Here is a 26790-nt window from a genome sequence, read left to right as displayed (position 1 = left end):
CCGCGGGGCCCCCGGGTGCGCTGCGCCCTGGGAAGGGTGTCGAGAGCTGCGTCTCGTGCTCCTTTCCCAGCCGTTCTCCCATCGCAGCGAGCGCGGGTGCGTGGGGAGCAGTGCCGTCTCCTGGTGCCAGCCCCTGGGCTGCCGGCGGGCACCGGACCCGGGGGCACCCAGGCCTCTGGGGCCCTGCAGCAATGGCTGGGCGCTGCAGCCCCGGGGAGGGGGCAACTCCTGCCGGCCGCAGGGCGTTGTGGCACCCACACAGCCGCTCCCCCAGGAACCTGGCCGGCTCCTGCAGAAACCACAGCTTCCCCCCGGCCCAGGGCTGCAGCAGGAGGGTCGGGGGGAGCGGAGAGGGCGGCCCCGCCATGGGCTGGGCTCCCCTCGCTGGGGCTGGAGGGACCGGGCCACGGCCCAGTCCCCACGCACAGAGATGGGGCCCAGCCTGGTTTCCACCCCCCACAGCCGGGGCGTGGGGCTGGAGCTGGCAGCAGAGCCACCCCCCGCACCCTGTGCTAATTGCAACCCCCCCCATTAGCCAGGTTTTGCCCTCCCAACATGGCGGCAAGCGGCGGCCATCACGTGACACCACCGCCTTGCCCTTCCCAATATGGTGGGTGGTGTCACGTGATCCCCTCCGGCGTTGCTGGGCAACGGCAAACGCGGCCCTGCGGGTGGCTCCCGGTAGGGCCGCGCCGGGAGAGGCCAGGCCCCACCCGGTGTCCCCCGCCGCCGTGGGCCCCCTCCGAGGCCCCGGTCCCTTTCAGGCCCCCGCACACACAGCAGGACCCCACAGGGCTGGGGGAGGAAGGGGCGCCTGCCGCCCCCTCACAGGGCCGCCATGGAGATCATCTACGTGTACACGCGGAAGCGCAGCGAGTTCGGCCGGCCCTGCAGCTTCTCCGACCGGCCGGCCAAGGTCAGCGTGGACATCCCCCCCGACCCCAGCATGGCCAGCGGCTTCGTCCTGAGGAACCCCGTTGACAGCTACGTCCAGCATGCCAGCGACATGTCGGAGCACGAGGTGAGGGCTGCCCGCCAGCCGCCGAGGGCCTCCCAGGCTGCCGCTCTGCAGGGCAGCGCCATACAAAGGGGAAAAATCGTGGTTTGTACCCGTTCGGCTCGATCTCTTGCTCTGCTTTCTCCGTGCCACCCCCCAGGTCAACACCGAGCGGGTGGAGGTGGAATCCCGCGGTGTCAACCACGTAGAGGGCGGCTGGCCCAAAGACATCAACCCACAGGAGGTGGAACAAACCATCCGCTTCAGGAAGAAAGCGGAGAAAGATGAAAACTACATCAACACCATCACGCACCTCGGCACCGTAAGGCCCTGCCCGTGCCCCCTCCTCGCCTCCCGCTCCCAGAGCCCCCTTGCCTGCCCACTGCCGGTTCCCTGGCCTAGGCAGCTCCCCAGAGGCACGGCCTCTGCCTGTGCTTTCCCTGCAGCTGATGGAGCACTGCGTCAAGCAGAACAATGCCATCAACATCTACGAGGAGTACTTTGGAGAGGAGGAGATGGCAGAGGTGGAAGACGAGCCCCCCTCTGCAAAAACCATCAACGTCATCAGGTAGCACAATCAGCTGGGCTCACCAGGCTCTCCAGATCCACAGCGGGCTACTGCATATTAAACTGCCTTTGGAGACAAAGGAGCTGGAAAACCCAGTGGCTTTAGGATAGTGCTGGATCAGTTTATGAATGGAGAGACCTGCTGCAGCCCCCCTGCTCCATAACTCCACCTGTTCCTCCCCTCCCTGCCCTCCACCCTGCCCAGGCACTTTGGAGATGGGTACTACAGTCCAAGGACAGACGCAGCTCTGAGCATCTTCTAACAGTGCTTTAGACAGGATTTTTTTTTTTTTGGTGCCTCAGAGATTATTTTCAAATGTCAAGGGCTGTTAGGTCATTTCTAGAAGTCAGATCCAGTAACATAATTGGATTCTTAGAAACGTATAACTGGAAAGACTTTATTAAACCATCAACTCTTCTCCCCCCACCCAACCCCCAGGAGAATCGTTTCCTGCACTCAATGCTCAAGGGCTGCAGCTTGTTTTAATTGTGATTCCCACAGATTCCTTTGGGAGACAGGGCATGACAAAGGTCATCCCAGGGTGTGACAAAGCTGTTAGCAAACTAACATCTTTCTTTGATATCCTGTTATCAAAAAGGGATCCAAATGTAACCAAGAGGACGGCCACGCATCTCTCCTGGCACCCCGACACATGCAAGAAACTGGCAGTGGCTTATTCCAGCCTGGAGTTCCAGCAAAACATAAAAGACATGAGCTTTGACTCGTACATCTGGGATCTTGGTAAGGGGAAGGGAAAACTCACCAGTCAGTAATGCTGCTGCTGCGGAAGCACTTTGTGTCTTCAAAGAGTGTAATGAAGCCTCACAGTGCTCCGGAGGGGGTCAACAGGGGTTCGGTTTCTGCTTTGCCCACAGATCAATGCAGAGAAGGGGAGAAATGGGACCTGAAAGCTGGCCAACAGGTGGAAAATAACCGCTAAAATCCCACTACATGACTTCATGAGCTAGCGCGCCTGTGACCACAACAGGCAGCTGAGCCACACCCCTCTGATGTGGTTCTTGTCTTTATATGGTTCACTTGTGCTTGATTAAGAAAGAAAGAGGCAGCACAACCCCAGGCTGAGAATTGCCCTGTTCTGTCAAAGATTCTCTCAGACCTTTTGTATTTTGGAGTGAAAAACACAAAAAAGAGGGATCGGGGTTACCAGGGGTTGGGGTACCAGGGATCTGTCCCCAGGCTGGCAGGCGAGGACAGTCAGCTCCCTTCCCTGGCTAAGGTGAGGTGTCCTGGTGACACGGCCACTTCATCCAGCATGGCTGGGCAAGCACCGGCGAGGCAGGGAGGAGCGGAGTGCGGTATCAGGAGGCTGGTTTAGAGGTGGGGGTGCTCGCCCTCCGGACTGCCTTTCCACTTTGCTCTTTATTCATCCCTTCTTGGCAGAAAACCCCAACAAGCCGGAGCTCGTTCTCAAGCCGTCATCCCCACTCGTGAGCCTGGAATACAACCCCAAAGACTCGCACATCCTGGTGGGAGGATGCTACAATGGGCAGATGGGTAAGGAAGATGGATTAGGCATGAGACCGTATTAACGAGGGCATGGCTTCATTTTAATTTGGCAAGAGCCTGGTTCCAGCACTGCTATAATCACAAAGGATGCAATGTCATTAGCGCTGTGGCTGGGAATATCCTGAGCATGGCCTGAAGCCCTGGGGCTTGGCGTGCGGAAGACAGGCATGTGCTCACCTGAGCAGGTACCAGGGGAGGGGAGGACACCGTGCCTGGCAGCCCTTCGCAGGCACTCAGCAGCGAGGTGGCTGCGGCCACAGCAAGAGCCCGGCAGGGATTACTGGATCAGATGGCTGAGCAGCATGCGTGCTGTGCTCCCGCCTCGCTCACGGCCCCGAATCTTTCCATGGCAAAAGCCCAGGAGAGTTGCCGTCGTTTCGTGCACTGAATTATTCTTGTGCTGTTGTTTCAAGTGCTTGGAAAAGGGCCCCTCTTTGCCAGCTTCATTTATGGCTCTGTTATTTACTTGGCTACGCGAGCCCTTTGATTTAATTGCACTCATTTTGATGTTTTCCTTGCCATTTGCAGCAGCAATCAGACCTGACAAGGCAAGCATTACGGGGCTGTTACTGCACGCTCCGCAGGTGATGGAGGGGAGGGATCTCACCCCATCCTTCGCAGTGCTCCCCAGGCGCGTGGCGCAGGCCCAGCGGAGCGCACTCCATCACATTCAATTGCCTAATTAGAAGAGAGCGAGAGGGAGCGCGTGCGGCTCGGTGCCACCCAGCTGCCTACCCTTGGCTGAACCGCGGCCGGTCCTGCGCTGTGGCTTGCCCTCTGCCACATGTCAGAGGCAGAGAAGGGAAGGACGGCTGCTGCTGTCCGCGGGGGACCTGCCTTCGTTAGCCAGTGCCCTTTGGGCGTGCAGGAGGGGAGCACAGCCGGGGTCAGGTCACACAGGCTGGTTTTTAGCAGCGTCGAGTGCAAAAGCCGTTGTTTGGACTTGACAGGGGGCTGGGGGCTGCTTAGACCACGTCTGGTCCTGCTGCAACCCCTTCTGCAGAGCAGGGGGGAGCCAGGGCGATTTATTATCCCTGGGGATTGTAGTGCACCTGCCAGAGAGATGATCGCTGAAGAAATGCTGCGGCTCTTTAGTACGTTACCACCCTCTAGCTCAGCGTTTGCAGAAGGTGCAAATTGCATTACCACTCAGAGTGGGCATCCCTGCGAGCGATCACAGCAGCTCCCAGCCCGCGGGGCATGTGTATGGTTCTTCTGGGGCTGAGAAGTGCGGGGGGAGCACCCGGTGAGGTTTGCTCCCCCGTTCTGGCTTGGGCAGTGGGGCAGCATCTCCTCGAGAAACGCGTGGCAAGCAAAGGAGCTGGCCAAGGGAGCTGGTGCAGATCTTGACAGCTCTTTTTCCTTCCCAGCTTACTGGGACACAAGGAAAGGGGGGCTGCCCGTGGAAGTGTCCACCGTGGAGGTCAGCCACAGGGACCCCGTGTACGGAGCCATCTGGCTGCAGTCCAAAACGGGCACCGAGTGCTTCTCAGCCTCCACCGACGGGCAGGTAAAGGGCAGGGGCAGGGAAGGGTGCCAGGCGCTCACACAGGGGCCGCACTGGCAGCCGCTGACAGCCCAAAAGAGCTTCCCTGGCCTGCGCTGTCCCTCGCCAGCCATGGCAGCACGGGAACCAGGCCCCCAGGCTGGCAGCACGGGCTGGCACAGGGCAGCTGCCTCGCTCCAGGACTCAGCCTCCCAGCACCCGCGGCTGAGCCAGGAGCAGCCCCTGCCCTGCAGCCCCTTCCCGCTGCTTGTCCCATGCAGGTCCTGTGGTGGGACATCCGCAAGCTGTCCGAGCCCACTGAGACGCTGGTCTTGGATATCACCCGGCAAGGGCTCCTGGAGAACGCTCTGGGTGCCGTCACGCTGGAGTTCGAGCCCACCATGGTGAGGTTCCCTGCCCTGCCGTCAGGATCGCCCTACCTGCACACAGCCAGTATTCTCACCTGGGCAGGGGTGTGAGCCCAGCCGAACCCCCACGGGCAGGGCTCCAGGGGCATGGCACAAGCGTCTGATGCCCAGAGGGACCCAGAGCACTGTGCTGCAGCTTGCAGCATGTTCTCGCCCACCTTTAAGAATTAGGAGTTGATGTTCTCCCAAAACACAGGGTCTTGCTGTCATTTCGGTCTCTAAATCCCCCAGATCATGGCGGGTCCCAGGGCTCCGTTCTCCCCAGACGCTGGCTGCAGCAGGCTCCCCCCTGCTCGGACAGCAAAGCCCTTTGCTGCCCCACTGCCCCCTGCACCGGGGGGTCCCCAGCCTGCTGACGGCTGCTCTCTCCTGCTCCCACCCGCAGCCCACCAAGTTCATGGTGGGCACAGAGCAGGGCATCGTCATCGCCTGCAACCGCAAGGCCAAGACACCCCCCGAAAAAATCACCAGCACCTATAGTGGCCACCACGGACCGGTCTACGCGCTGGCCCGGAACCCTTTCTACCCCAAAATCTTCCTGACAGTCGGCGATTGGACTGCTCGAATCTGGTCAGAGGAGACTAAGGAATCATCAATTATGTGGACAAAGTAGGTGTCGGTGTGCGTAAGTTTGCCCTGCAAAAATTCTTCCTTTTTGTGGAAGAGCGTGTTTGGGGCAGACGACCAGCAGGGTCTGGTCTGCTCGGGTCGGGCAGGTGGGATGGTCACCAAGGCAGAGCGGTGCCAGCGTGGCCGAGGGCACTGGAATGGAGGGTGCCCATGCCTGGGCTCTTGGCTGAAGGCACTGCGCAGGCAGCAGCCATGGGGCCAGGGGTTGGAGGCCACAAGCCCATCCCCGCTGTGTCGGGTCTGCCGGCAGATACCACCTCTCCTACCTGACGGACGGGTGCTGGAGCACCGTGAGGCCGGCTGTCTTCTTCACTACCAGATCGGACGGGACCCTGGACGTCTGGGACTTCCTCTTCAAGCAGAACGACCCCTCCCTCAGCCTGAAGGTTGGGTCCCCAGCGGCTCCAGGTCCCTGGCCCTGGGAGGGGAGCGCCGGCAGCGGGGTGCTTGGCAGACCTGCCCTGTTCTGCCCAGGTCAGGCAGAGCCAGGGGACAGAGTCCCATCCTGCCTGCACGGAGCTCAGGATAAGCTCCATCAAGCAGCAGCTGTCCCCTCAGCCCTGAGCTGTGCCTGGAGCCCCATATGCCCAAAAATTTGCACGTAGGCTCCTGTTATTGGCAATGGATTTGCCTCTGTCAGCTCGTCCTGCCTGACTTCCCCCATAGGGCATCACGTCAGGGCTAACTGGCACCACCCGCCCGTCCTCCCTCCCCAGGTCTGCGACGAGCCCCTCTCCAGCCTGCGCCTGCAGGACAGCGGGTGCGTTGTTGGCTGCGGCTCCAAGCTGGGCACCGTCACCCTGCTGGAAATCTCCTCCGGGCTCTGCACCCTCCAGAGGAACGAGAAGACCCTGGCCAATGCTGTACGTGTGCTTCAGGCCGCGAGCTGCTGTGCCAGGTCACAGCAAAGCCCTCAGCACTGCTGGTGTGCGGCTGGCCCCATGCACAGCAGCTCTGCCAGCACCGGCAGTGAGCCCTGCGCTGTGCCTGTGCAGAGCGTGCTATCCCGTGGGGTCCCCTGCTTGGCCCTGCACCCCTCAGCCCCCCACCCTGCCCTAGATGTTCGAGCGGGAGACAAAGCGGGAGAAGATCCTGGAGGCTCGGCACCGGGAGATGCGGCTGAAGGAGCGCGCCAGGTCAGAGGGCCAGGGGACGGAGGTGGAGGAGATGCCGGTGGAGAGTCCCCACGAGGTGCTCGACCGTGCCCGCAGGGAGTTCTTCAAGGTCATCGAAGCGGAGCTGCAGAGGAGGGCGCAGGCAGAGACCCAGTGCCTGCGTGGCAAGGTACCGGGGACGGGACAAACTGACAACCGCAGCAGGGATTCCCCTGCCATGGGGCAGGGAACATGGGTCAGCCTCTGCCTTTCAGCTTAAAGACCGTGCGGGAGAGGAGGCAGCTGCGCAGGGGGAAGAGAGCCAGCTGCCCAAGGACAAGGAGGAGGAGGAGGAGGAGGAGGAGGAGGAGAAGGATGCTGCCAAGGTCAGTGCACTCCAGCTTCGCATTGCTTTCCCCCTCCTTGCTAGGGTTGCTGCTCCGTGGCTCATGCAGGGGTGAGGCTGCTGTCCCCGAGCCGGGCAGAGCTCATGGGGTCTCTGCCTCCATGGGGTGGCGAGCAGAGTGCCCCGCACAGCTCCCTGACCCCACGCCTGCTCCCTCTGCAGGAGCCGTAGCCAAGACAGGACCGGCGGGTCACACAGAAACCCTCACGTTGGTCACAGATGCTCCCTGGCCCTTTGCCCTCCTGATTTTTTTTCTTCAGGGTGAATAAACAGGAGCTTTCCACGTCACGTTTCCTGTTCTGTCACAGCAGGGTTGAGCAGAGGGTGGGAAAGTCGCATCCTCTTGCTCTTCATCTCCCCTCCTTGGGCGAGGCCACGGATCAAAGCTGGCTGCCGACCATGGCAGAGCACCCGTGGCAGCAGGGTGTCCCTCAGTGTGTCCCCAGCCTGAGGAGCAGGGCAGAGCAGGGCAGCTCGTGGTGGCAGCGGAGTCCCGGTGCAGCACCATGCCCCTTCCCACCTGGAGAGTGATGCTGAGCAAAGCCCGGTGCCCCCAGCCTGCTGATAGCCCTGCGAGAGCAGCCTGCGGTGCCTGGCCTGGGGTTATCAGCGCCGGGTAAACACAGCCCGGCCGGTATCACTGAGCAGCCGCCCTGCCTGCTTAACCACCCGTCAATTATTAACGAGCTGCTGGTTGCGCTTGCCCCACGGCACAGCTCTCGGCAGAGGGATGGGGCCAGCGCACAGGCGGCATCCCGTGTGCCGGGGCTGGGGGCGAGCCCTCCCGGCAGGACCCTTCCCCAGGCTCTGCTCGGGGGGTGGCGGGGGGGCAGGAGCTGTCGAAGCCATCCTGCGTGCGTGGGGTGGGTGCACAGCAGAGCAGCCGAGTGCAGGTCCTGTCCTGGCAGCATGGACAGAGGGGGAGAGCAGGTCACCTGCTGCCACGGGACTGGGGGGGACAGGGCTCGCAGTCCCCCAGCCCCGAGCTGAACGCTGCCGTGTCCCAGCACAGCCAGAAGCGCTGCCCAAGGGGCAGGTTTTTCCCCAGCTGTGGGAAGGAAGCCAGGCACCAGCCTTGTAGCTCAGCCAAGCGCCTCGTTAAGGTCCAGCCCTAATTGTACCAGCAGCCAGAGGTGGAAAGACATTTTCCCAAGCCATGCACTGGCTGTGCCCCATGTGGGACAGGCTCGCTTCCACCCGCTCACAGCACCCTGACCATGCCGCGGGGCTGCGGCTGCAGCCGGGAGAGGGCGCGGAGCGTGGCCAGAGCCGCACAGACCGCCGGCCGCTGTGTCAACAGGAGCCGGCCGCGCTGCTGGTGTTGTGTACAGCTCAACACCTCCACGGGACCGGGGCAGATGAGTGGGATGGGGAGATGCAGCCTCCGGAGCACCTCCCAGCCCGGGCCGGGGGGGCACCCATGGGGCCAGGCCCACAGTCCCCCCCAGGAGGGCAGAGGGGCTGTGCCAGTGCCTGAGGAAGGAAGCGGGGAGAACCAGGAGAACCAGGCTGGGCTGGAGGTGCCCCGCTGAGCCCTCCCACAGGCAGTGGGGGTGCTTAGGGACGGGGCTGCAGCGAGGGGATAGAGCAGGGATCAGCGCACCCCATGCACCCTCCATGGGGCACCTCCGCTCACAGGCTCCCCTCGGCCCCCGTGCCCTAGCGAGGACATGAAGGCTCCAGGGGACAGCAAGGACCAGCAGCTGGCGGTGAGTCCTGGCCAGTGGCACACTGTCCCCGAGGGGAGCAGCACCACTGCCGAGGGCAGGGGGGACGCCTGGATCCACCCCACGGCTGCACCCCACAGGGCTGGGACGCGGCAGGAAGGTGGGGGACGTGAGGGGGACAGGGTGGCTGGCGTGGCTTGCCTGTCTTGCCACCCCACGGAGCAGCCGTCCCCGCCGCACCTTGGCACCGCAAGGCTGGTTTGGCGGATGCCGTTGGGGCACCCTGGGGGGTTCAGGGGCACAGAGGCATGGCACCAGCCCCTCTCATGGTCCCCCCACTCCTGCTGGGCCACCACACAGCCACGTCGGCGAGGGGCCAGGTGCCAGCAGGAGGGCACGCTGCCCGGCTGCACCTTTAAGGCTGGTCCCAGCGGTGTTCGCTTTCGTCCCAGGAAAATGAACCTCTAATTGCAGCTCCCGACATGGGGGGGTCCTGGAGGCTGCGTCAACATCGCGCTGCCAAAGCCTCGGCTGCCGGACCGCGCCACGATGGCTCGCGTGCAGGTCCGTGTCCACGTCCCCCTGTCCCCATCCCCGCCGCCCCGCGCTCACCCCCGGTGTCTTGCAGGTGGCTCTTCGCATCCGTCCGATGAGCACGGCCGAGCTGGCAGAGGGGGCCAGGCCCATCGCCCACCGCGTGGATGAGCAGGTACGGCTGCGGGACCGGTACCCCCGGGTTCATCGGGCACCGCCTGGCCCTGGTGCTTTGCCCCCCCTGCCCATCCCGCGGGGTCAACAGGGCCAGGTACCCCAGGGCAGGATGCGACCCTCAGCGCAGTGCCTGCACTGGGATGGCCCTGGCAGCACCCAGCGCTGTGTGCGATGCCCACGTGTGCCAGGCACAGGCTGGGGGGGCACCCCGCAGCCTTGCAGCCCCTGCAGGAGACCCTACAATAACAAAGCAGTAGGGTGGGAAACTCTGGGGGCTCTGGGTCAGGAGCCCCCCTTCCTGCAGTGCTGTGGGACACTCGCGCTGCCTGTCCCTGTCCCCAGTCCTGGGCGGAGGGGGGGACCATGCAAGGGGGGCGGAGGTGGAAGTAGGGCAGCAGCGAGGGAGCAGCTTGCCTTACGGGAAAGGTCAAAATCTGCATTGCAATGGGAACCGGCAGGGATGCTGGGAGCAGGGGACCCTGCGAGGGGACATTCCACACAGGGACAGGGACACGCAGGATCCCTGTGGGGTGCCGACATGCCCAACCGCCTCGCGGTGCCTGGGCAGCGGTCACCTTGGCGGGCCGCACTCACAGAGGTGCCTTTGTGCCGCCGTGCCCAGGTGGGTGCAGTGGGACAGCCAGCTCGGCAGGTCCCCTGGCACCGCAGACAGAGCTGGCTTTGAGCCCCGGCCCAGCCTGGGGACAATGGGACGATTCAGGAGAACAAAGGGCCCTGCGCCGCCAGCACCAGCACCGGCCCAGGCACCTCCTGCGCCCCGGCACGGCGGGGACGCTGGCCCCGGCAAAGCAGGGGAGGGATGCCCACGGGGTCCCACGAGGGCTCAAAACCACTGGGGAGCACATCCCGGTGGTCCCCCCATGCCAAGGTGCCCCCCCCATGCCAGGGAGCCCCCCTTGGCTCTGTCTTTGCTGTGGGCGATGCGGGGTACCCGGGCAGGAGCATGGGGGGAAGATGCAGCTCTGAGCAAGCCATTCCCCCGCGGGACACGCAGACGATGCCTGGGCAGGGTGCTCGGTCCCCACCAGCTCCTGGGGCCAGCAGGGGCGAGCGATTACATTACCCAGCGCCAGGGTGCTGATGCCTGGGCTCTGAAACCCAGGTCCCCCCAGGGCTCCGGGAACCCAGTCACTGGTGGGGTGATGTGCTCTCCCACGGGGCCCCTCGCCCACCGGCCGGGATGGAGCTGCTCGGCAGACACGGGCCACCCCGGTGCTCCCGGGGAGCCGTGCTGCAGGGACACCCGGTGTGAGGGCTGGGGAGAGCGTCCTGGTGCATCTGTCTGTCCGTGCACGTCCCGGGGGATCTGTGCTCACAATGCCACCCGCCCACGGGGCTCCCAGTGCCTCGTTACACCTTGGGGCCCAACCGGGTGCTAATTAGCACCATTAAGGGTGGTGCAATGCCCAGCGTCTGCTGTGCCTCCACGGGAGGCTGGAGGTGACCTCGGAGCAGAGCTGTGGTGGGTGCCTGGGGCCGGTGCGTGCCCCCTGGCCAGCCCCGCTCACGTACCCTGGCAGGTCGTGGTGCTGCGAGACCCCATGGAAGACGCCGATGATGTCCTGCGCGCCAGCCGCTCACGGGAGAAATCCTACGTCTTCGACGTGGCCTTTGACTCCACAGCCACCCAGGTGGGTCCCTCGGGGCACGGCGGGGAGGCAGACTGGGGCGCCCGGGGCAGCGGGTGGAGGTGGGGGACAGCAGGATGCACCCCAGGGTCTCTCTCCCTCCCGCAGGAGACCGTGTACCGTGCCACCACCCGGGGCCTCGTCGCAGGCGTCATCTCTGGCTACAACGCTACCGTCTTTGCCTACGGCCCCACTGGTGAGGGGTGTGGGGCCGGGGAGGGGGCCAGCTCCATAGCCACGGTGGGGGTCCCAGCCCTGAGCGAGTCCTCTCCTCTCCCCCAGGCTGTGGGAAGACCTACACCATGCTGGGCACCGACGGCGAGCCCGGCATCTGCGCCCGCACGCTGGGTGACCTCTTCCAGGCCATCGAGGACACCAGCGGTGACATGGAGTATGAGGTCTCCATGTCCTACCTCGAGGTGCGGCGGGGCGGTATGGGGACATCCCCTTCCCTGGAGAGGGCAGGGGACAGCACGTGGCACGCGGCCCCAAACCGGGCGTCTTTGCACCCAGCGTGGGATGCCGTGTCCCCGCGGGTCCCCACGCTGCGGGGGACATGCCCAGCTCCTTCCCCCTGCCCAGATCTACAACGAGATGATCCGGGACCTGCTGAACCCCTCGCTGGGCTGCCTGCAGCTGCGGGAGGACGCCAGCGGCACTGTCCAGGTGGCCGGCATCACCGAGGTCTCCGCCATCAACGCCGAGGAGGTGAGCCAAGGGGCACCCATGGGGCATGGGGGGGATCCGGTGAGTCGCCCCTGCCAGGCGCTGCCCATCTGCCCCAGGTCATGCAGCTGCTGGCACGGGGGAACAGGCAGCGGACGCAGGAGCCCACGGCCGTCAACCGCACCTCGTCACGCTCCCACGCAGTGCTACAGGTCACCGTGCGCCAGCGGCGCCAGGGCGGGGGACTGCGCCACGGCCGCCTCTTCCTGATCGACCTGGCGGGCTCCGAGCGGGCGGCGCAGGTACGGCACCCACCTGGGGGGCTGCAAGGCCAGGGAGCCCCGCCGGCCCCTCTTTTGCCAGGTTTTTCCCTCTGCCTTCCCCTCCCTGCCCAGACTCAGAACTGCGGGCAGAGGATGAAGGAGGGAGCCCACATCAACCGCTCGCTGCTGGCCCTGGGCAACTGCATCAAGGCCCTGAGCAACCAGGCGCGTACCAAGTACATCAACTACCGCGACAGCAAGCTGACCCGCCTGCTCAAGGTGCGGCCGGGGGTCCCAGCTCCCCCTGGCGGGGTCCCAGCTGGGGAGGGGGCACAGGCTGCCCCCACCCCGGTCCCTCTCAGCCATGCTCTCCGTGGCCAGGACTCGCTCGGGGGCAACAGCCGCACGGTGATGATCGCCCACATCAGCCCGGCCAGCACCGCCTTCGAGGAGTCCCGCAGCACCCTCGCCTATGCCCACCGCGCCAAGAGCATCCGCACCACGGTAGGGCCAGGAGCTCCCTAGCCCCCTCCCCGAGCAGCCCTGGCCCCACTGCCCCCCTAAAGGGAGGGCACGAGGTGTTTGTCCCTACGCTGCCCCATGGGTGCCTGGAGCAGGGGAACCACTGGGGGCACTGCTCTGCTGCCTGGGGGATGCTCAGGACCTGCTCCACAGCCATGCACTGCCTGGGGACCCGATGGGGACATGCTCGGCAGCCATGCACTGCTTGGGGACACTGCCTGGGGACCCGATGGGGACATGCTCTGCAGCCATGCACTGCTTGGGGACACTGCCTGGGGACCCGATGGGGACATGCTCTGCAGCCATGCACTGCTTGGGGACACTGCTTGGGGACCCGATGGGGACATGCTCTGCAGCCATGCACTGCTTGGGGACACTGCCTGGGGACCCGATGGGGACATGCTCTGCAGCCATGCACTGCCTGGGGACCCGATGGGGATACAGCCATGCTCTGCCTGGGGACCTTGCTTGGGGACCCTACTCAGAGACGTACTTGGGGACCTGCTCCACCAGCTCTGTCCTGCTCAGGGACCCCACTCAGGACCCTGCTTGGGGCTGGGCTGTGCCGGGGCCATGGGACGCTCACACCAGCCCCGTCCCAGGTGAGGCACAACCTGCTCAGCGTCTCGTACCGTGTGGCACAGTATGGCAGCGTCGTGGCTGACCTGCACAGGGAGATCCAGCGCCTCCAGGGCCAGGGGGACGCCGAGCCAGGGCAGCCGGGGCAGGGTGAGCGCCGGGACCCCCCCTCTATCCGGGTAAGGCCCGGCCCCCCCACCCTCCCTCAGCCCCGACGGACTCGGCGCTGATGCCCCGTGCCTCCAGCCCAGGTTCAGCTGCGTGCTGCCTGCTGCACCCACCCAGAGCGGGGTCTCGTGCAGGAAGAGCTGCCCGGTGCCCGCCGCGAGCGGGCAGCCCTGCGCCACCTCCTCCTCCGCCTGGAGGGCACCGAGCTGCACGCCCAGAACCTCCTCGCCCTCGCCCAGTATGTGGGTGCAAAGCCCCACCCAGGGATGGGGTCCCCCGGCAAGCCAGGCTGGGGGTGAGACCACCTCCTCCTCCCCGCAGCAGGACGCGGCAGGGCTGGCAGTGGAGCAAGGAGGGGCGGGGGGAGCCGGACGGCCCCAGTGACAGCAAGAGGGACTCAGACGCAGGGGACAAGCGGTTGGACATGCCAGAGCCACCCGACGTGGCCACTGCCCGTGAAAGCATCGCGGCTCTGGTGGAGGAGCAGGGCAGGCTCCAGCAGCGGAAGGTTTGGGAGCCCCGTCCCCACCGCCGGCAGCTGAAACCCCATCACCAGCGACCTGAGTTTGACAAGTCTCAGCCCGGCAGCACGGGTCCCCCAGCAGCCCTGGGGGGACATGGATACTCACGGACTGGGGTGCGGGTCAGGGGCAAGGGCCCGTGGCAGGGATGCCGATCCCGTGGCAGGGACCCTGACCCCCCTGCGTGCCTGCAGGCAGAGCTGGCGCGGGGCTCCCGGCAGAGCCAGCAGCACGTGCGGCGGCTGGAGGAGGCCCTGCGGCGTCGGAGCAGCTCGGAGGAGCCGCAGGAGGTGCTGGCCCTGCTGTGCCGTCTGCACCAGCTGGAGCTGGAGACGGCAGAGACGCGCTCCCGCACCCTGCTCAAGGGTGGCCTCCGGCACCCGCCAGTCGCCGCCACGCAACGTTTCGACCGGCACCGGGCCCTCTGCGCCCGCATTATCCAGCAGCAGCGGCAGCTCATCGCTGGTGCGTCCCTCCCGTGACTTCTGCCATGTCAAAGGGGCCTCTCGTGTGTTGTCGCACGGGGAGTCCTGCAGTGTCGCTGTCCCCCTGGTGTCGTGACATAGCCACGACGCTGCCACCTGAGGCCGGCTGATGGTCACCACCCTGCCCTCTCCCTGGCAGACCACCGGCTGTCAGTGCCGCGGCCGCTGGAGGAGCTGTACGAGGCCTACCTGCGGGAGCTGGCGGGGTGCCCCAGGGACACTGGCACCCTCGAGGTAGGGCAGGGTGGCAGGGCACCCCCCCGCACCCCAGGCAGGGCACTCACCCCCTGTCCCCTGCCCAGGGCACGTCCCTGCCCAAGATCCCGCAGGTGACTGGCGCAGAGAGCCTGCCGGACACGGACCGGGACAGCGGGTGGGCACAGGGCCGCGAGCACCCCACACCACCGCGGCATGATGCCCTCCCACCCCTGCGCCCCACGGGGGACAGGTACGAGTGGGAATCCACCACCCCCTGGGCACATAGGGCTGCACACACCCCGCAGCCACCGTGGCAGAGGGTAAGGGGTGTCCCCTCTCCGGCAGTGCCCTGACCCCCATGTTCAAGAAGACCCCACGGGCACAGCAGCTGGGGAGCGCGGTGGTGCCCACCCCACCTCCCAGCCGGGGCACGGTGGCCCAGGTGAGCAGAGCTGTGCCCCCAGCACTGAAGCCCCGAGGTGGGGATGCTTATGTGTGTGTCCCAGCAGCACACGTCATGGGCCAGCCTGAGCACCCGGCATGACTCCCCTCCGGGCAGTGGGACCAGTTCAGAGGCAGTGGTGGCAGCAGGCAGGGGTGAGTGGAGCTGCTGGCGGGGCTGGATGGGTGGCCGTGCCCCGCTGACGGTTCCGCCGTGCCGCAGAGTGCCAGGACGTGTTAAGCAGCACCAAAAGCATCGTGGCTAAAGCCACCCAGCGCCGGTCCCGCATCCCGGAGAGCGCCTGCCTGCACCCACCGGCGTCCGCGGAGGAGCGAGGTGGCCCTGAGCTGCGGCATGCTGACAGCGAGGACAGCCTGGTGGGGACAGCCACCCGCTCCCCAGGCGCCTGGCTGCGGGTGCGCAAGAAGGGCAGCAGGGAGCCGGGGAGGAAGGAGGAGACGCTGGAAGGCAGACGATGGAGGCGGTCACAGTCCTTCGAGGTCACCGGCTGTGGGGTAGGTACAGGCTCGGGGGGCCGTGCCCCCGGCAAGGCAGCACTGACTTGACCCGGGAGGCGGTGGGGCTCCGGGCTCCAGGAGAGCGGTGCCGGTGGCGGTGCCGTGCCCTGGGGAGGAGGGCAGGGTGGGAAGGCCACCCTCAGCTCCCCCTGGCATCCCTTTGCCTGCCATCAGGGTGTCGGCGCCCTACGGCATGCGTCCTCCCCAAAGCGCCGTGCCCGCAGACCCTCTCTCCGGCTGGTGGCCCCCAGGGCCCCCCCGCTGCCGTCCCCCATGCTGCAGAGCCACTCCGAGCATGCCGTGCTGGTGCGGGTGCAGGCAGCCAGCACCCAGGGACCCCCCAAAGCCCTGCAAAGGCCCCCCAAAGCAAAGCCCTCCAAAGCAAAGCCCCCGCACAGCCAGCTGCCAGGTGAGCCCCTGGCTGGGGATGGGGTGCAGGGGCCATCGCCCCCTCCCTGCGCCCCAGCCCAGCACCCAGCGCTGCTGCTGAAGTGCCCCTCCCCCAGGTGCTGAGGTCCCATCTCTGCCTCTCCCCCTCCAGCTCTCCCCCCAAGGAAGGGCCAGTGCCCGCGGCTCGGCTGCGTCACCAGGAAAGGTGCCAGGGCCTCCAGCAAGGATGGAGGGAGTCACCAGCAGTGACCCGAGCGCCTTGCGGGAGGGGGACCAGATCCTGTGCCAAGCCAGCAAGCTGAGTGCCCGTCCTGCCAGCCCAGCACCGTGTGGCATACCCCGTGCCGAGGGCTACCCGTGGCACCCCATGCCCGTGCAGCCCCCCAGTGCCAACCCTGCTGTGGGCACGGCTGGGGCCGAGGGGCTTAGAGCAGGGCAGGGGGCCAGCCCTCCCCGTGCCAAACCCACCCCGAGGCAGGGACCCAAGTCCCCAGGGAGGGACGCAGCCGTGCCAGGCAGTGACCCCGGTCGGAGCCACGTGGCTGCTCCGGGAAGGGCCCTCGTGGGTGCTCAGCACCCGGCAGACGCAGCCATCCACCCAGCACCGCCGGGTACCGATGGGACCACCTGGGCGCAGGGCGTCTGGACGGGCGTCTGTCCTTCCGAGGGGTCACATTAAAAGGAGACGTGCTGAGCCGGGGAGTGGTGTGACCGCTGTGCACAGCCCCTGCCTGGCCCCGGGGACGGGGAACCCCCCAAAGACGCCCCCGCACGCCCCACGCTCGTTTTCTGCTTTTATTAGGAAGGGGGTGGGGGTGCCTGGGTAGGGGCAGGGGCAGCTGCTGGCCGTGAGCAGGGACAGTGCCCCCCAAGCCTCCTCCGCTGGGGAGGCAGCCGGACCACCCACCCCAGTCTGGGCAGGCACCCAGCTCATCGCTGAGCCCTGGGGTGCTGCGGCTGGGATACCCATGCCAGCAGCCAGACCCAGTGCCGTGGCCTCGCTGCCAGGCACAGAGGGACCCCAGTGCCGCAGGGGTGGCATCACAGGAGGGCCAGGCTGTCCCTGTCCCCATCTTCTCCCTGTTGGGTTTTGTGAGCCTGGGACGGGGCTGCACCGCGGGGCTGTGGGCTGCACGTTTCACCTCCTGCACCACCCACACAGGGCTGGGGGGCTCCCCGTGTCCCCCGTCCCCAGCTCCCCGCAGGCACCCAGGGACAGCGGTGGGGACAGGACATGGCAGGGGGACAATCGGGGAGGGGGTGGGCGGCGGAGAGCAGCCCCGGGACCCCCCGCCACGGAGACCTCCATCTACCTATGAGCAGGAGGACCAAGCGCGAGCTCCCCCGTGGGGCTGCGGCCAGTCCAGCTGCGGGACCCGGCTCTGCCTCGTTACTTCTTCACCTTGATGAGGGAGTGGTAGACGGGCTTGATGATGATGTGGAGGTGCAGGGAGTTGTCGATGAGGTACTCGGAGGTGCGCTTCTGCAGATCGGCGTGGACGAGGAAGTCGGCCGTCTCGTCCGAGCTCTGGTGGAAGCTATAGGCGTGCTTCACCAAGACGCGGCCCTGCTGCCGCACGCCCACCAGCACCGTCTTCTGGAAGCTGACGCCCGCAAAGTCGGGGCTGCTCATGGCCGGGGTGATGACGAGCCGGGGGCGACCGTCCTCGATGCGCACCGGCTGGACGGCGCCCGAGACTGAGTCCGAGTAGACGGGGCGCAGGCTGACGGGCAGCCAGCGCGGTGAGAAGAGGACGTTCCAGGTCACCCGCTTACCGGCGTCGTGGCTGCTGGGACCCAGCTGGGTCTGGAAGCTGGTGCTGCGGTCGTCCCGCGCCGGGTTGTTGATGACCCACTGGGAGCCCCAGCTGGGCGCGAGGTAGTTTCGGGGCAGGAACATGCTGCAGTTGACGTCGAAATACTTGGCGAAATGAAGGGGGGAGGCGGCGTGGAACTGGAAAGCCTGAAAGAGCAGGTCCTGCACCGCGCTGTAGTGCCGCGCCAGCACCGCCGACTGCGCCTGCAGCCGGAAGAGCTGGCTGGGCGCGATCATGGGGTAGCGGATGGCGCGCAGCACCCGCTCAGCCACGGGACCCTCGGGCTGCCGGCGGCTGAGCCAGCCCTCCACGGCGGTGTAGAGCTCCAACTCGCTGTGCAGCACCAGGTCGGAGCGCTCCAGCAGCAGCAGCAGCAGCTCCACGCTCACCGAGCCCCACTCGGCACTGCCCAGCACGGCCGAGAGGTTCCAGGCCAGGAACTGGAGGCAGCTCTCCTGCAGCGCCGCGTCCCCAATGCGCACGGCGTAGTGGTACCAGCCCACCACGTGGCCCTGGCTCGACTCGCTGGCCAGGTGGGTCTTCATGTAGTCGGCCACGCCGCGCTGCAGCCCCCACACCCGGTACTTGCTGGCCAGCTGGTGCATGGGGATGGCTTGGTGCAGCAGGATGGAGACCCCCCCGCAGTACAGGTACCTGGGGCAGAGTGTGAGGTGGTGACACTGGTGTCCCCCCATCCCCTTCCCAATCCGCTGCCCAGAGCCGGGCAGCACGGTCCCTCCTTGGCTGCATTCCTCCAGGCATCCCCATGCCGTGGGGTCCCCGTGGTCCCCAAGGGAACATTCCCCTTCCTTGGCTGCATCCCTCCGGGCATCCCATCCTGTGGGGTCCCCGTGGTCCCTAGGGGAGCATCCTCCCTCCTTGGCTGCATCCCTCCCAGCATCGCCATCCCACGGGGTCCCCGTGGTCCCCGGAAGAGCTGCGTCCCTCCTGATGTCCCCATCCCATGGGGTCCCCACGTACCTGATAAACTTCTCGAAGAGCGCGGCAGTCTCAGGCGGCTCATGCAGGGTGACGACGCTCTGGTTGTGCAGGAGGCTCTCGAAGACCTCGCTCTGGAGGCTGAGCAGCAGCTGGTGGGTGTGGAAGACCTTGGCCTCGTCGGAGGCAGCCGTGCGCACCCGCAGCACCGAGTCGCTGCCGTTGCCGTTCTGCAGCAGCTCCTGCAGCCGCTGCAGCAGCGTCAGCGAGTGGTTGATGGTGGCCGCCGTGGCGTCGCCGCTAGGGTCGGCTTTCTGGGCTGCGGGGAGATGGGACCGTCCCAGTGCTGCACCCCAAGAACCGGGCACGGGGTGCTGGGGCACAGCAGAGTGGGGCCCTGCTGTGGGGCGATGCGTGGTTAAGGGGGGGCTGGGGAAGCCCGGCTCTGTGCACATCCTCCCTCCGCTCCCCCCAGTGCCGAAGGGCTGGCTGGTGCCAAGGGGGTGCGGGGAGGACGAGGGGACATGGGGACATTTGTGTCCTTGGGAGCCAAAAAACTGCTTTTCTGCAGCAAAAGGGGTGAGACCACCATGTCCCAGGCTGGGACGTGCTGGGAAATGGCCCTGTGCCGGGCAGCGCTGGCTCCCAGCCTGCTCTGCCAGCCCCGGTGCGGGCAGAGGGAGCCCTGGGCATTGCCCCTGACCTCCCGCGTCCCGGACTGACACAGGGAGCACACGAGAGCCCGTGGGCGTGGGGAGCCAGGCACGCTCTGCCCCACATCCAGGGGTCCGAGCAGCCTGGGCGCACTGGCTGCCCCGGCATCGCTGCGGGTCGGTGCCGCTGAGCTGCCGCGCCGTGCCTGCTCCCGGCGTCATCCCTGCCTCCTTGCCGATGCCGCGAACCAGCACCTCCTGCCCGGCCAAGTTTCGCCCCCCTGCTCCGGCTGCGTGTGCCAGCACCCGGCCTGGCCCCGGCTTGGGCACACACCGGGGGTGACCGTCCCCCCAAGTCCATGTCCCCACAATGCCAGGCTCCCAGCGGGGATGGGGACCAAGACAGGGGTCTCCATGCTCTCGCAGGTGCGGGGAGCCTTCCTCCTTCTCCTCCTCTCCCTCATGCCTGGCACAACTCCCACCCCTTCCCCCAGGGCAAATTTGGCCCCATCTCTCTCAAATCCCATCTTGCCAGCCAGCGATCCGGCGGATTACCCTTCCCAGTGCCGGCTTAAGCCCCGCTGAGCAGGGATGGGGAAGGGGATCGGGAGCCCTTCACCCCGCGGTGCTGGGCATCGCTGCCCCTGGCACCGAGCCCTCCCGGGGCAGCGGCGAGCACAGCCCGGCTCTCGCCCCCGGCACCTCCCGGGCACCGTGGGGCACGGCACGTCCAGGAGCCTCCCTAGGCGCCGCGACGGCTGCTGGAGAGCCGTGCTCAGCCTCCCGCGGGCATCACCGGACACCTGCGCCGCAGCCGAGCCCCACCCTGGCACCCAGCGAGGGCAGCGGGACCCACGGCATGGGGATCCCTCCACACCTCCCCCCACCGCGGCCACCCTTACCGGCTTGCACGGTGAGGAGGAGGAGGAGGAAGGCAGCGGCGGCGCAGCCCCAGCGACGGGTGGCCACGGGCTGGGCGCCCGTCAGCCTGGCCATGGCTTTGCAAGCGCATCTGCCGGGTCTCGGCGCGGCACGGGCGCACGGTGCCCGCCTGGCGCTTATGTAGGCCACGAGCCCTCCCAGCCCGCGCGCCCGCGCCGGCACATCGATTGGTGGAAACTGGGGCCGGCCGTTACCAAGGGAACCGCTTCCAGCCCCCGTCCATCCCACCCTGACCCCGGACCCCAGCCCTGCACCCCGGGGTGGCGTGAAGGGGTGCCCTGGTGAGCCCTGGCACGGCATGGGGGCATCTCCGTTTGCCGCCTGCTCCCGCTGCCGCTGGGCACTGCCGTGCCACGCCACAGCCCTATACCGTGCCGGAGCCCCATGCATGGCTGCAGCCCTTTGTGCCGCCGGACCGCCGGGATGCGGCAGCGGGGTCTTTGCATTCAGGGCACAGCTCGGCGTGGCCTCCCCGCTCCCCCCGGCTCATGGGTATTCATGCCGGCAGCAGCCCATCACCATGGCATCCGGGCTGCCGGCAGGAACTGCCTGCCCTTTTCCCAGCCTTTGCAGCCAAGAGGCTGCCTGCGCGGTGCGAGTGCCCTGTGCCGGCCTCCGCTGGCACCTCGCCTGCCCCGACGGCTCTTGAGGGGCTTCACAATGGGGCTGGGGTGGCGTTTGCCCCCCCGCAGCCCCAGTGCCACACGCCGGGGCCAGTGCAGCTCGGGCATGGGGCTGGGGGTGGTGCTGGGTGCCCCCACGCTGCTGCGGGAGATAGGCACCCCTCTGTGTGTGCAGCCCAGGGTGGGAGTGGGGGGGGTGTGCACCCCACTTTTGTCTGTGGCCCCAGTGGCATCATGGGGTGGGGAGCCAGGACCGGGACTCCCAGCTGGGGCGCAGCCGGGGGCACAGACCCCACAGGTGGCAGCAGCCCGGCTCGCACGGGCACGGCAGCCCCTTACCCGCTGCCGGGGCTTCCCATGAAGGCGGTGGGGGGCTGCCATGCCGGGCAGGAGCCCCCCCTGCCCCACAGCTTGGTGCTCCCTGGGCAGGAGCTGCCGGGCACCGCACTCAGCCCCAGGACTGCTGCACGAGGTCACCTTGGGGTGCAGGAGGACCCCGCATGCTGTGAAGGGCAGCGCCTGGGCCCCCCCATCCTGGGGACACCACCGGGGAGATGCTGTGACCTTCAGCGCGGGGCAGTGCCGGCGCCGCGCGGGGGGATATCAGCCGTTCCCGGTTATCGAGTATCTGTCGGGCTGATGGGATTAGTGCCGGCACCCGCGGTGTTGCAGCTTTGTGTTCAGCTGCAGAGCGAGGTGACGGCGCGGCGTAGCTGGCACCCGTTCCATGCCGCGCTCCCTCCCCAGGACCCACAGAGGGATGCCGTGCCACGGTCAGCGCTGGCAGCACCAGCACCCGGCAGCGGGAGGGAGGCCGTGCCGTGGCCGGCGGGACGGGGAGCGAGCGGTTTGTGGGGCGAAGGCGGCCGTTGGTGCATGCGGTGGGGTAGGACGGCGGTGGCCGGGGCTCTGTGCCAGACAGGGGGGCTCCCGCTGAGTGGGGGGTGCTCAGCCCATCTGCCCCTTCGCGTCAGCTTGCCTGGCCCTGGCACGGTGCCGCCCGGTGCTGCCGCCGTGGCGGGGGCTGCTTTTGTGCCGGCGAGGGCTTCTGAGGACAGGTTTGCTTTGGGCTCACGTGGAAGAGGAGCCGAGCCCTGGCCCGGGAGGGCGAGCGAGGGGCCCAGGCTTAGACGGGGTCTCCAGATGTTGAGCGTGGGCAGATGTTGCCACAGCTCCTGGGGGGGTGGGGATCACCCATCTGGCCCTGACCCACGTGTGGAGGGGCTGGGTACAAGCCGCCCAGCCACCACTGTGCCAGGCTCCCAGGGCTGCCCGGCCCCTCGCAGGGACAGGCAGGCGGGCGGGCGATGCCATGGCTGGTGGGGGGCCGGGGCTCAAGCTCCGTGGCCCCGTGGGGCAGGGGAGCCCCAAGAGCGCGGTGCAAGCAGAGCGCACAGCCCAGGCGGGCATTCCTGCATCGCGGCGAGGCGCGGGCCGGCTGGGGGACGAGGGGCCCCCGCCGCGGCACGGCCGGTTAATGGCTCACCACATCTACCGATGCCTCATTTAACCACCTGCCTGCAAAACAACAGCTTGCCGGGAGCGTGCGCCTGGTGAGCCGCCGGCACGGTGCCAGCCCAGGCTGCACCCTACAGCCCAGGGACCCTCGTGTCCCCCGTGGGGGCATCAGCTGGCCACAGGGTAGGGTGGCATGGGCTGTGGGCCATGGGGGAACGTGGGGGACCATGGTACTGGTGCTGGGGATCACCAGGGGACTGGCGAGGTGGAGAGAGCAGCTGTGCTGGCTCCGGTAATTGCGGCTGAGGTGGTGGAGGGTTGGCTCACCAAAGCGACCCGTGCCAGGCGGCTCCTGCCGGCCCCGCAGCTGTGCCCCTGTGGGCTGGGGGGCACCGGGGGGGGCGGGAGTCAGGGCGCTAGGCGACCCCAGGGACGGGCAGGGGACATCAGCCTTCCCACCCCTACCTGTGCTGCTGGGGAAACTGAGGCACGGGCAGGCTTTACCTCCGGCTTGGGCCATCAGCGTGCCAGAGGGCACCCAGGCACACACAGAGCAAAGCCCAGCAGGGACACGCAGGCACACGCGGATGCACACACGTGCACACTCACACGTGCACACGCAGACCCACTCCTCTGAGTCCCCGCAGGTGGCCGTGGACCCTGGCTGCCTGCTTGCAGAGGGCAGGGGCTGGGGAACCTGCACCAGTCCCCAGCACCTCGCCAGGCTTGGGCAGCCCTGCCTGCCCGCACCCACCGCTGCCCGGCCCCAGCCCACCTCGGGGTGTGCAGCAAACCCAGGAGAAGTTGGGGGTCCAGCACCCAAAGGAGGGGAGCTGGGGGTCCGGGTGCAGGAACAATGCACCCCGCCTTGGTGACACAGGCCTTTGGGTATATTGGGGGGCCCAAACTGTCCCCAAGCACCCGGACCACCATCCCTGTTGCTCTGGGGTGGGGATGAGCTCTGTCACGGTCACTCAGGCTTGGCACAGCCTTCCCAGGTGACCCCATCCCTGGACCCGCGGGTGCAGGGACGTCCTCCCGCCCCGCTAGCCCAGCCCGCGGCTCTGCCCACGCCGCTCTCCCTCCGCCCCGCGTCCCTCGCGCCCCGGGAGGCTGTGCGGTGCTGCAGGTGCCGGAGGGCACACGGCCACCGACGGGGACATAGCCACCGGTGGGGACACAGCTGCCAGTGAGGACACAGACACCGGTGGGGACACAGACACCGGTGGGGACACAGACACCAGCGAGGACACAGACACCGGTGGCTCTCCGGCCCAGGGAAGGTGGCACCGCACACCCAGTGGGTGGCACGGGGGCCACCGAGGTGAGAGCCCATCTCCCGCAGGGCTTGGGGAGCAGGACCACGGGTAGGGGGGAGCAAGGGGGAACAGACCGGGCCCAGACCCCCCCGCAGAGCAGACGGGAGCAGGGCTGGGAAAGGGTTAACGCGTTCCCGCTGCAGCTGCAGCCGATCGATGCCCCAGTTCCCTGGGGGACGTGAAGGGTCTGGACTTGCCCCTGCTGATTAGCCAGATCTAATCTGCAGTTAATTGGCATCCCCTGCTCATCTTCTCCCCCCGCCCCGGCACGCCCCCAGCCCGGGGCTCCGCTCAGGATCCCTGCTTCCATCCCGGCCAGACGGAGAGGCCAAAGCCCCCCCGGCGCCCAGGACCGGGGAGGTGGGACCCCCCACACCGCGGGCACTGCTGGGGGGGGCAGATCCATCGCTGGGAGGGGCCCGGAACGGGAGCACCGACGGGGGGAGACGTGGCCCCTCGGAGCCGTCGGGGCTCTGCGGTGACTGGAACTGGGCCGGGTTGGGGTCCCTGTGGGGCCAGTGTCGGGCTGGGACTGGAGCCGTACCCAGTAGCACTCCCCGCCGGGCTCAGGACCCCCCACGCACCCCGTATCCCCCCGGGCTGAGGACCCCCCCCCGCACCCCTCCCCGGGCTAAGGACCACCCCGCACCCCCCCGGGCTGAAGACCCCCTCCCCGCAACCCCCCCCGGGCTCAGGACCCCCCCACGCCCCACCCTCGCCCAGCGCCAGGGCCCGGGGGGTCGCGGTTCCCCGCGGGAGATGCTAATTTTTGGGAGTGGGGGATTCTGACCAATCAGAACGCAGCGCTCACGTTTGGCCTCCCCATTCTTGGAGGATGCCTCTCTGATTGGGTGAAGCCTGGTCTCCTCTAGCCAATAGAAGCGCAGAGTTCGGGAGAGGGGTGGTGCCGCCCGGGTTTATGAATGGTCGGGCGCAGCGTGGGCCCGATCCGGGCGCGGGCATGGGCATGGGCATGGGCATGGGCATGGGCATGGGCATGGGCATGGGCAGCGCCGCGCCGCGCCGCTGCCAGATTCCCCCGGCCCCGCTGCCTCATCGGGCCTGCCTGAGGAGCTGGCAAAGGACCCGGGCTGGCAGCCTGGAGATGGCCAACCCCCCCCCTTGGCACCGCGGGGACAGGCCCCACCCAGCACCCCTGGGTCCTCCCCACCACCCACCGCTGGGTCCCGGCGGGTGGCACCCAGCCGGGGCTGGGAGCCAGGGCCTCAGCCCCTGGCAGCCGCCCAAGAACATGGTGTTTTAATCCAGTTTTCTTCGAGGCGATAAATGGAGCCAGGGGAGATAAACAAGGAGTGTCTCCGGTAGCGAGACCACCCTCCGCTGTGGGGATGGGGACCGTCACCCCGGTGTCCCCACAGGGGCTAGGTCCTGGGTCCCTTGTCCTGCAGCATCCATGGACAGCGGGCAGCTCCAAAACGTGCCATCGCAGGCAGACACGGGGGCAGACCTGGCGCAACAGCATCCATGGGAGCCAACCTGCCCCGAGCCCCCTATACCATGTCCTGGCTGAGCCCCCGCCCAGGTGCCACGGGGTCCTCGGCCCCCTGACTCTCCCTGTCTCCCCTCGCAGTCGATCCGTGGCGGAAGGCGATGATCCCGGTGCCCAACAGCACGGCAGTTGCGTGGGCCAGTGAGGTGGCACGGTCGGAGCCGGAGCGGTCACCCTGCATGGTCGGCGTCTTCCCCATCGTGTACTACAGCGTCCTGCTGGGGCTGGGGCTGCCAGGTGAGGGGGCTGGGGCAGGGGGGGCTGCCCGGGAGAGCAGGGGGCAGCACCCATCCTGCCTCATCTGAGCTGTGCACCCTCAGCCCAGCCTGTGCCCTCTGCTGCCAGCAGAGCCTCAGCTCCCATCCCAGCCCTGGGGCTTTTGGGGATGGGGAGGTGAGTCCTCAGGGGTGGGGGAAACCAGCCTGGTCCCCACGGTCCCCCCGGCCTCGGGGCCGGCCCCAGCTGCGGTGCCCGGCTGTAGCGCCCAGCCCCACGTGGCAGGTGCCGCAGCAGCAGGGACAGATGGTATTTGCGTTGCTTGGGCTGACACACGGAACAGATTAATCAGCTCAGCAAATCCCCACCGCACCGTGATATTTATAGCTCCCCACCCCAGCTGGGGCCTGGGGCCGCTCGCCCTGCGGTCCTGGGAGAGCCTGGGCACCCCCGGGGTCCCGGGTGCTGTGGACAGGGGGGGCTGTGAGCCCTGGAGTCTTACCCCTGCACATCACTCCCCTCCCTCCAGTGAACGTCCTGACCGCCGTGGCCCTGTCCCGCCTGGCCACGAGGACCAAGAAGTCATCGTACTGGTACCTGCTGGCCTTGACCGCCTCCGACATCCTCACCCAGGTCTTCATTATCTTTGTGGGCTTCATCCTGCAGACAGCCATCCTGGCCCGGGCGGTGCCCAGCGCCTTCATCCACACCGTCAACGTGCTGGAGTTCACGGCCAACCACGCCTCCATCTGGGTCAGCGTCCTGCTGACCATGGACCGCTACGTGGCCCTCTGCCACCCGCTGCGGTACCGTGCCGTCTCCTACCCACAGCGTACCCGCAAGATCATCGCAGCCGTCTTCGCCGTGGCTCTGGCCACGGGCATCCCTTTCTACTGGTGGCTGGACGTGTGGCGTGATGCCGACCCCCCCACCGCCCTGGACATGGTGCTCAAGTGGGTGCACTGCGTCACCATCTACTTCTTGCCCTGCAGCATCTTTCTGGCCACCAACTCTATCATCATCTGCAAGCTGAAGCAGCGGAGGCACTCGGGGGGGAGCCGACCCCACCTGAGCAAGACCACGGCCCTTCTCCTGGCCGTCACCACCGTCTTCATCGTGCTCTGGGCTCCCCGGACCATCGTCATAATCTGCCACCTCTACGTGGCCTCGGTCAAGAGGGACTGGCGCGTGCACCTGGCCTTGGACATCGCCAACATGGTGGCCATGCTCAACACCACCCTCAACTTCTTCCTCTACTGCTTCGTCAGCCAGACCTTCCGCCGCACGGTGGGCGAGGTGTTCCGGGCCCACCTCCGGCACAGCCCCCGGCCCGGCAGTGGCCGCTTCCCACCCCCAGCCCTGAAACCACTGGAGCTGCTGGCCGGCACGGCCCTCTGA

At 67.2% G+C, this 26790-nt stretch overlaps 4 protein-coding genes across 6 annotated transcripts; 3 read left to right on the top strand and 1 right to left on the bottom strand.

Moving 5' to 3' along the window:
* The first annotated feature begins 687 nt into the window (after window positions 1-687).
* Window positions 688-7421, top strand: DNAI2 (dynein axonemal intermediate chain 2). Of its 2 annotated transcripts, none has more exons than XM_075169393.1 (13): window positions 688-1021; window positions 1158-1319; window positions 1444-1565; window positions 2164-2306; window positions 2967-3080; window positions 4463-4602; window positions 4860-4982; window positions 5392-5615; window positions 5887-6022; window positions 6353-6499; window positions 6696-6920; window positions 7006-7116; window positions 7299-7421. In XM_075169393.1, the coding sequence occupies exons 1-13, from the start codon at window positions 839-841 to the stop codon at window positions 7305-7307; spliced, it is 1839 nt and encodes a 612-aa protein (XP_075025494.1). In that variant the 5' UTR covers window positions 688-838; the 3' UTR covers window positions 7308-7421. The 2 variants fall into 2 exon arrangements, with proteins under 2 accessions (XP_075025494.1, XP_075025495.1); XM_075169394.1 differs by having other exon boundaries at window positions 760-1021; window positions 6992-7116; window positions 7299-7406.
* Window positions 7422-8806: 1385 nt separating this feature from the next.
* Window positions 8807-16164, top strand: KIF19 (kinesin family member 19). The gene is made up of 19 exons (XM_075170122.1): window positions 8807-8845; window positions 9432-9512; window positions 11056-11166; window positions 11272-11359; window positions 11446-11582; window positions 11746-11871; window positions 11949-12131; window positions 12225-12371; window positions 12474-12596; window positions 13217-13372; window positions 13496-13599; window positions 13710-13869; window positions 14077-14347; window positions 14507-14601; window positions 14643-14815; window positions 14911-15044; window positions 15230-15522; window positions 15700-15934; window positions 16067-16164. The coding sequence occupies exons 1-19, from the start codon at window positions 8807-8809 to the stop codon at window positions 16162-16164; spliced, it is 2754 nt and encodes a 917-aa protein (XP_075026223.1).
* Window positions 16165-16696: 532 nt separating this feature from the next.
* BTBD17 (BTB domain containing 17) lies at window positions 16697-20636 on the bottom strand. Of its 2 annotated transcripts, none has more exons than XM_075170083.1 (3): window positions 20227-20636; window positions 18714-19071; window positions 16697-18386 (listed from the first exon to the last, which is right to left on the bottom strand). In XM_075170083.1, the coding sequence occupies exons 1-3, from the start codon at window positions 20564-20566 to the stop codon at window positions 17306-17308; spliced, it is 1779 nt and encodes a 592-aa protein (XP_075026184.1). In that variant the 5' UTR covers window positions 20567-20636; the 3' UTR covers window positions 16697-17305. The 2 variants fall into 2 exon arrangements, with proteins under 2 accessions (XP_075026184.1, XP_075026185.1); XM_075170084.1 differs by having other exon boundaries at window positions 18714-18990; window positions 20227-20367.
* Window positions 20637-25268: 4632 nt separating this feature from the next.
* Window positions 25269-26790, top strand: GPR142 (G protein-coupled receptor 142). The gene is made up of 2 exons (XM_075170086.1): window positions 25269-25413; window positions 25922-26790. The coding sequence occupies exons 1-2, from the start codon at window positions 25278-25280 to the stop codon at window positions 26788-26790; spliced, it is 1005 nt and encodes a 334-aa protein (XP_075026187.1). The 5' UTR covers window positions 25269-25277.

Source organism: Calonectris borealis, chromosome 20, assembly GCF_964195595.1.
Source record: "Calonectris borealis chromosome 20, bCalBor7.hap1.2, whole genome shotgun sequence".
Classification (NCBI taxonomy): Eukaryota; Metazoa; Chordata; class Aves; order Procellariiformes; family Procellariidae; genus Calonectris; species Calonectris borealis.
The sequence above is the reverse complement of the archived record's forward strand: the minus strand, read 5'-3'. Positions and strand labels throughout refer to the sequence as shown.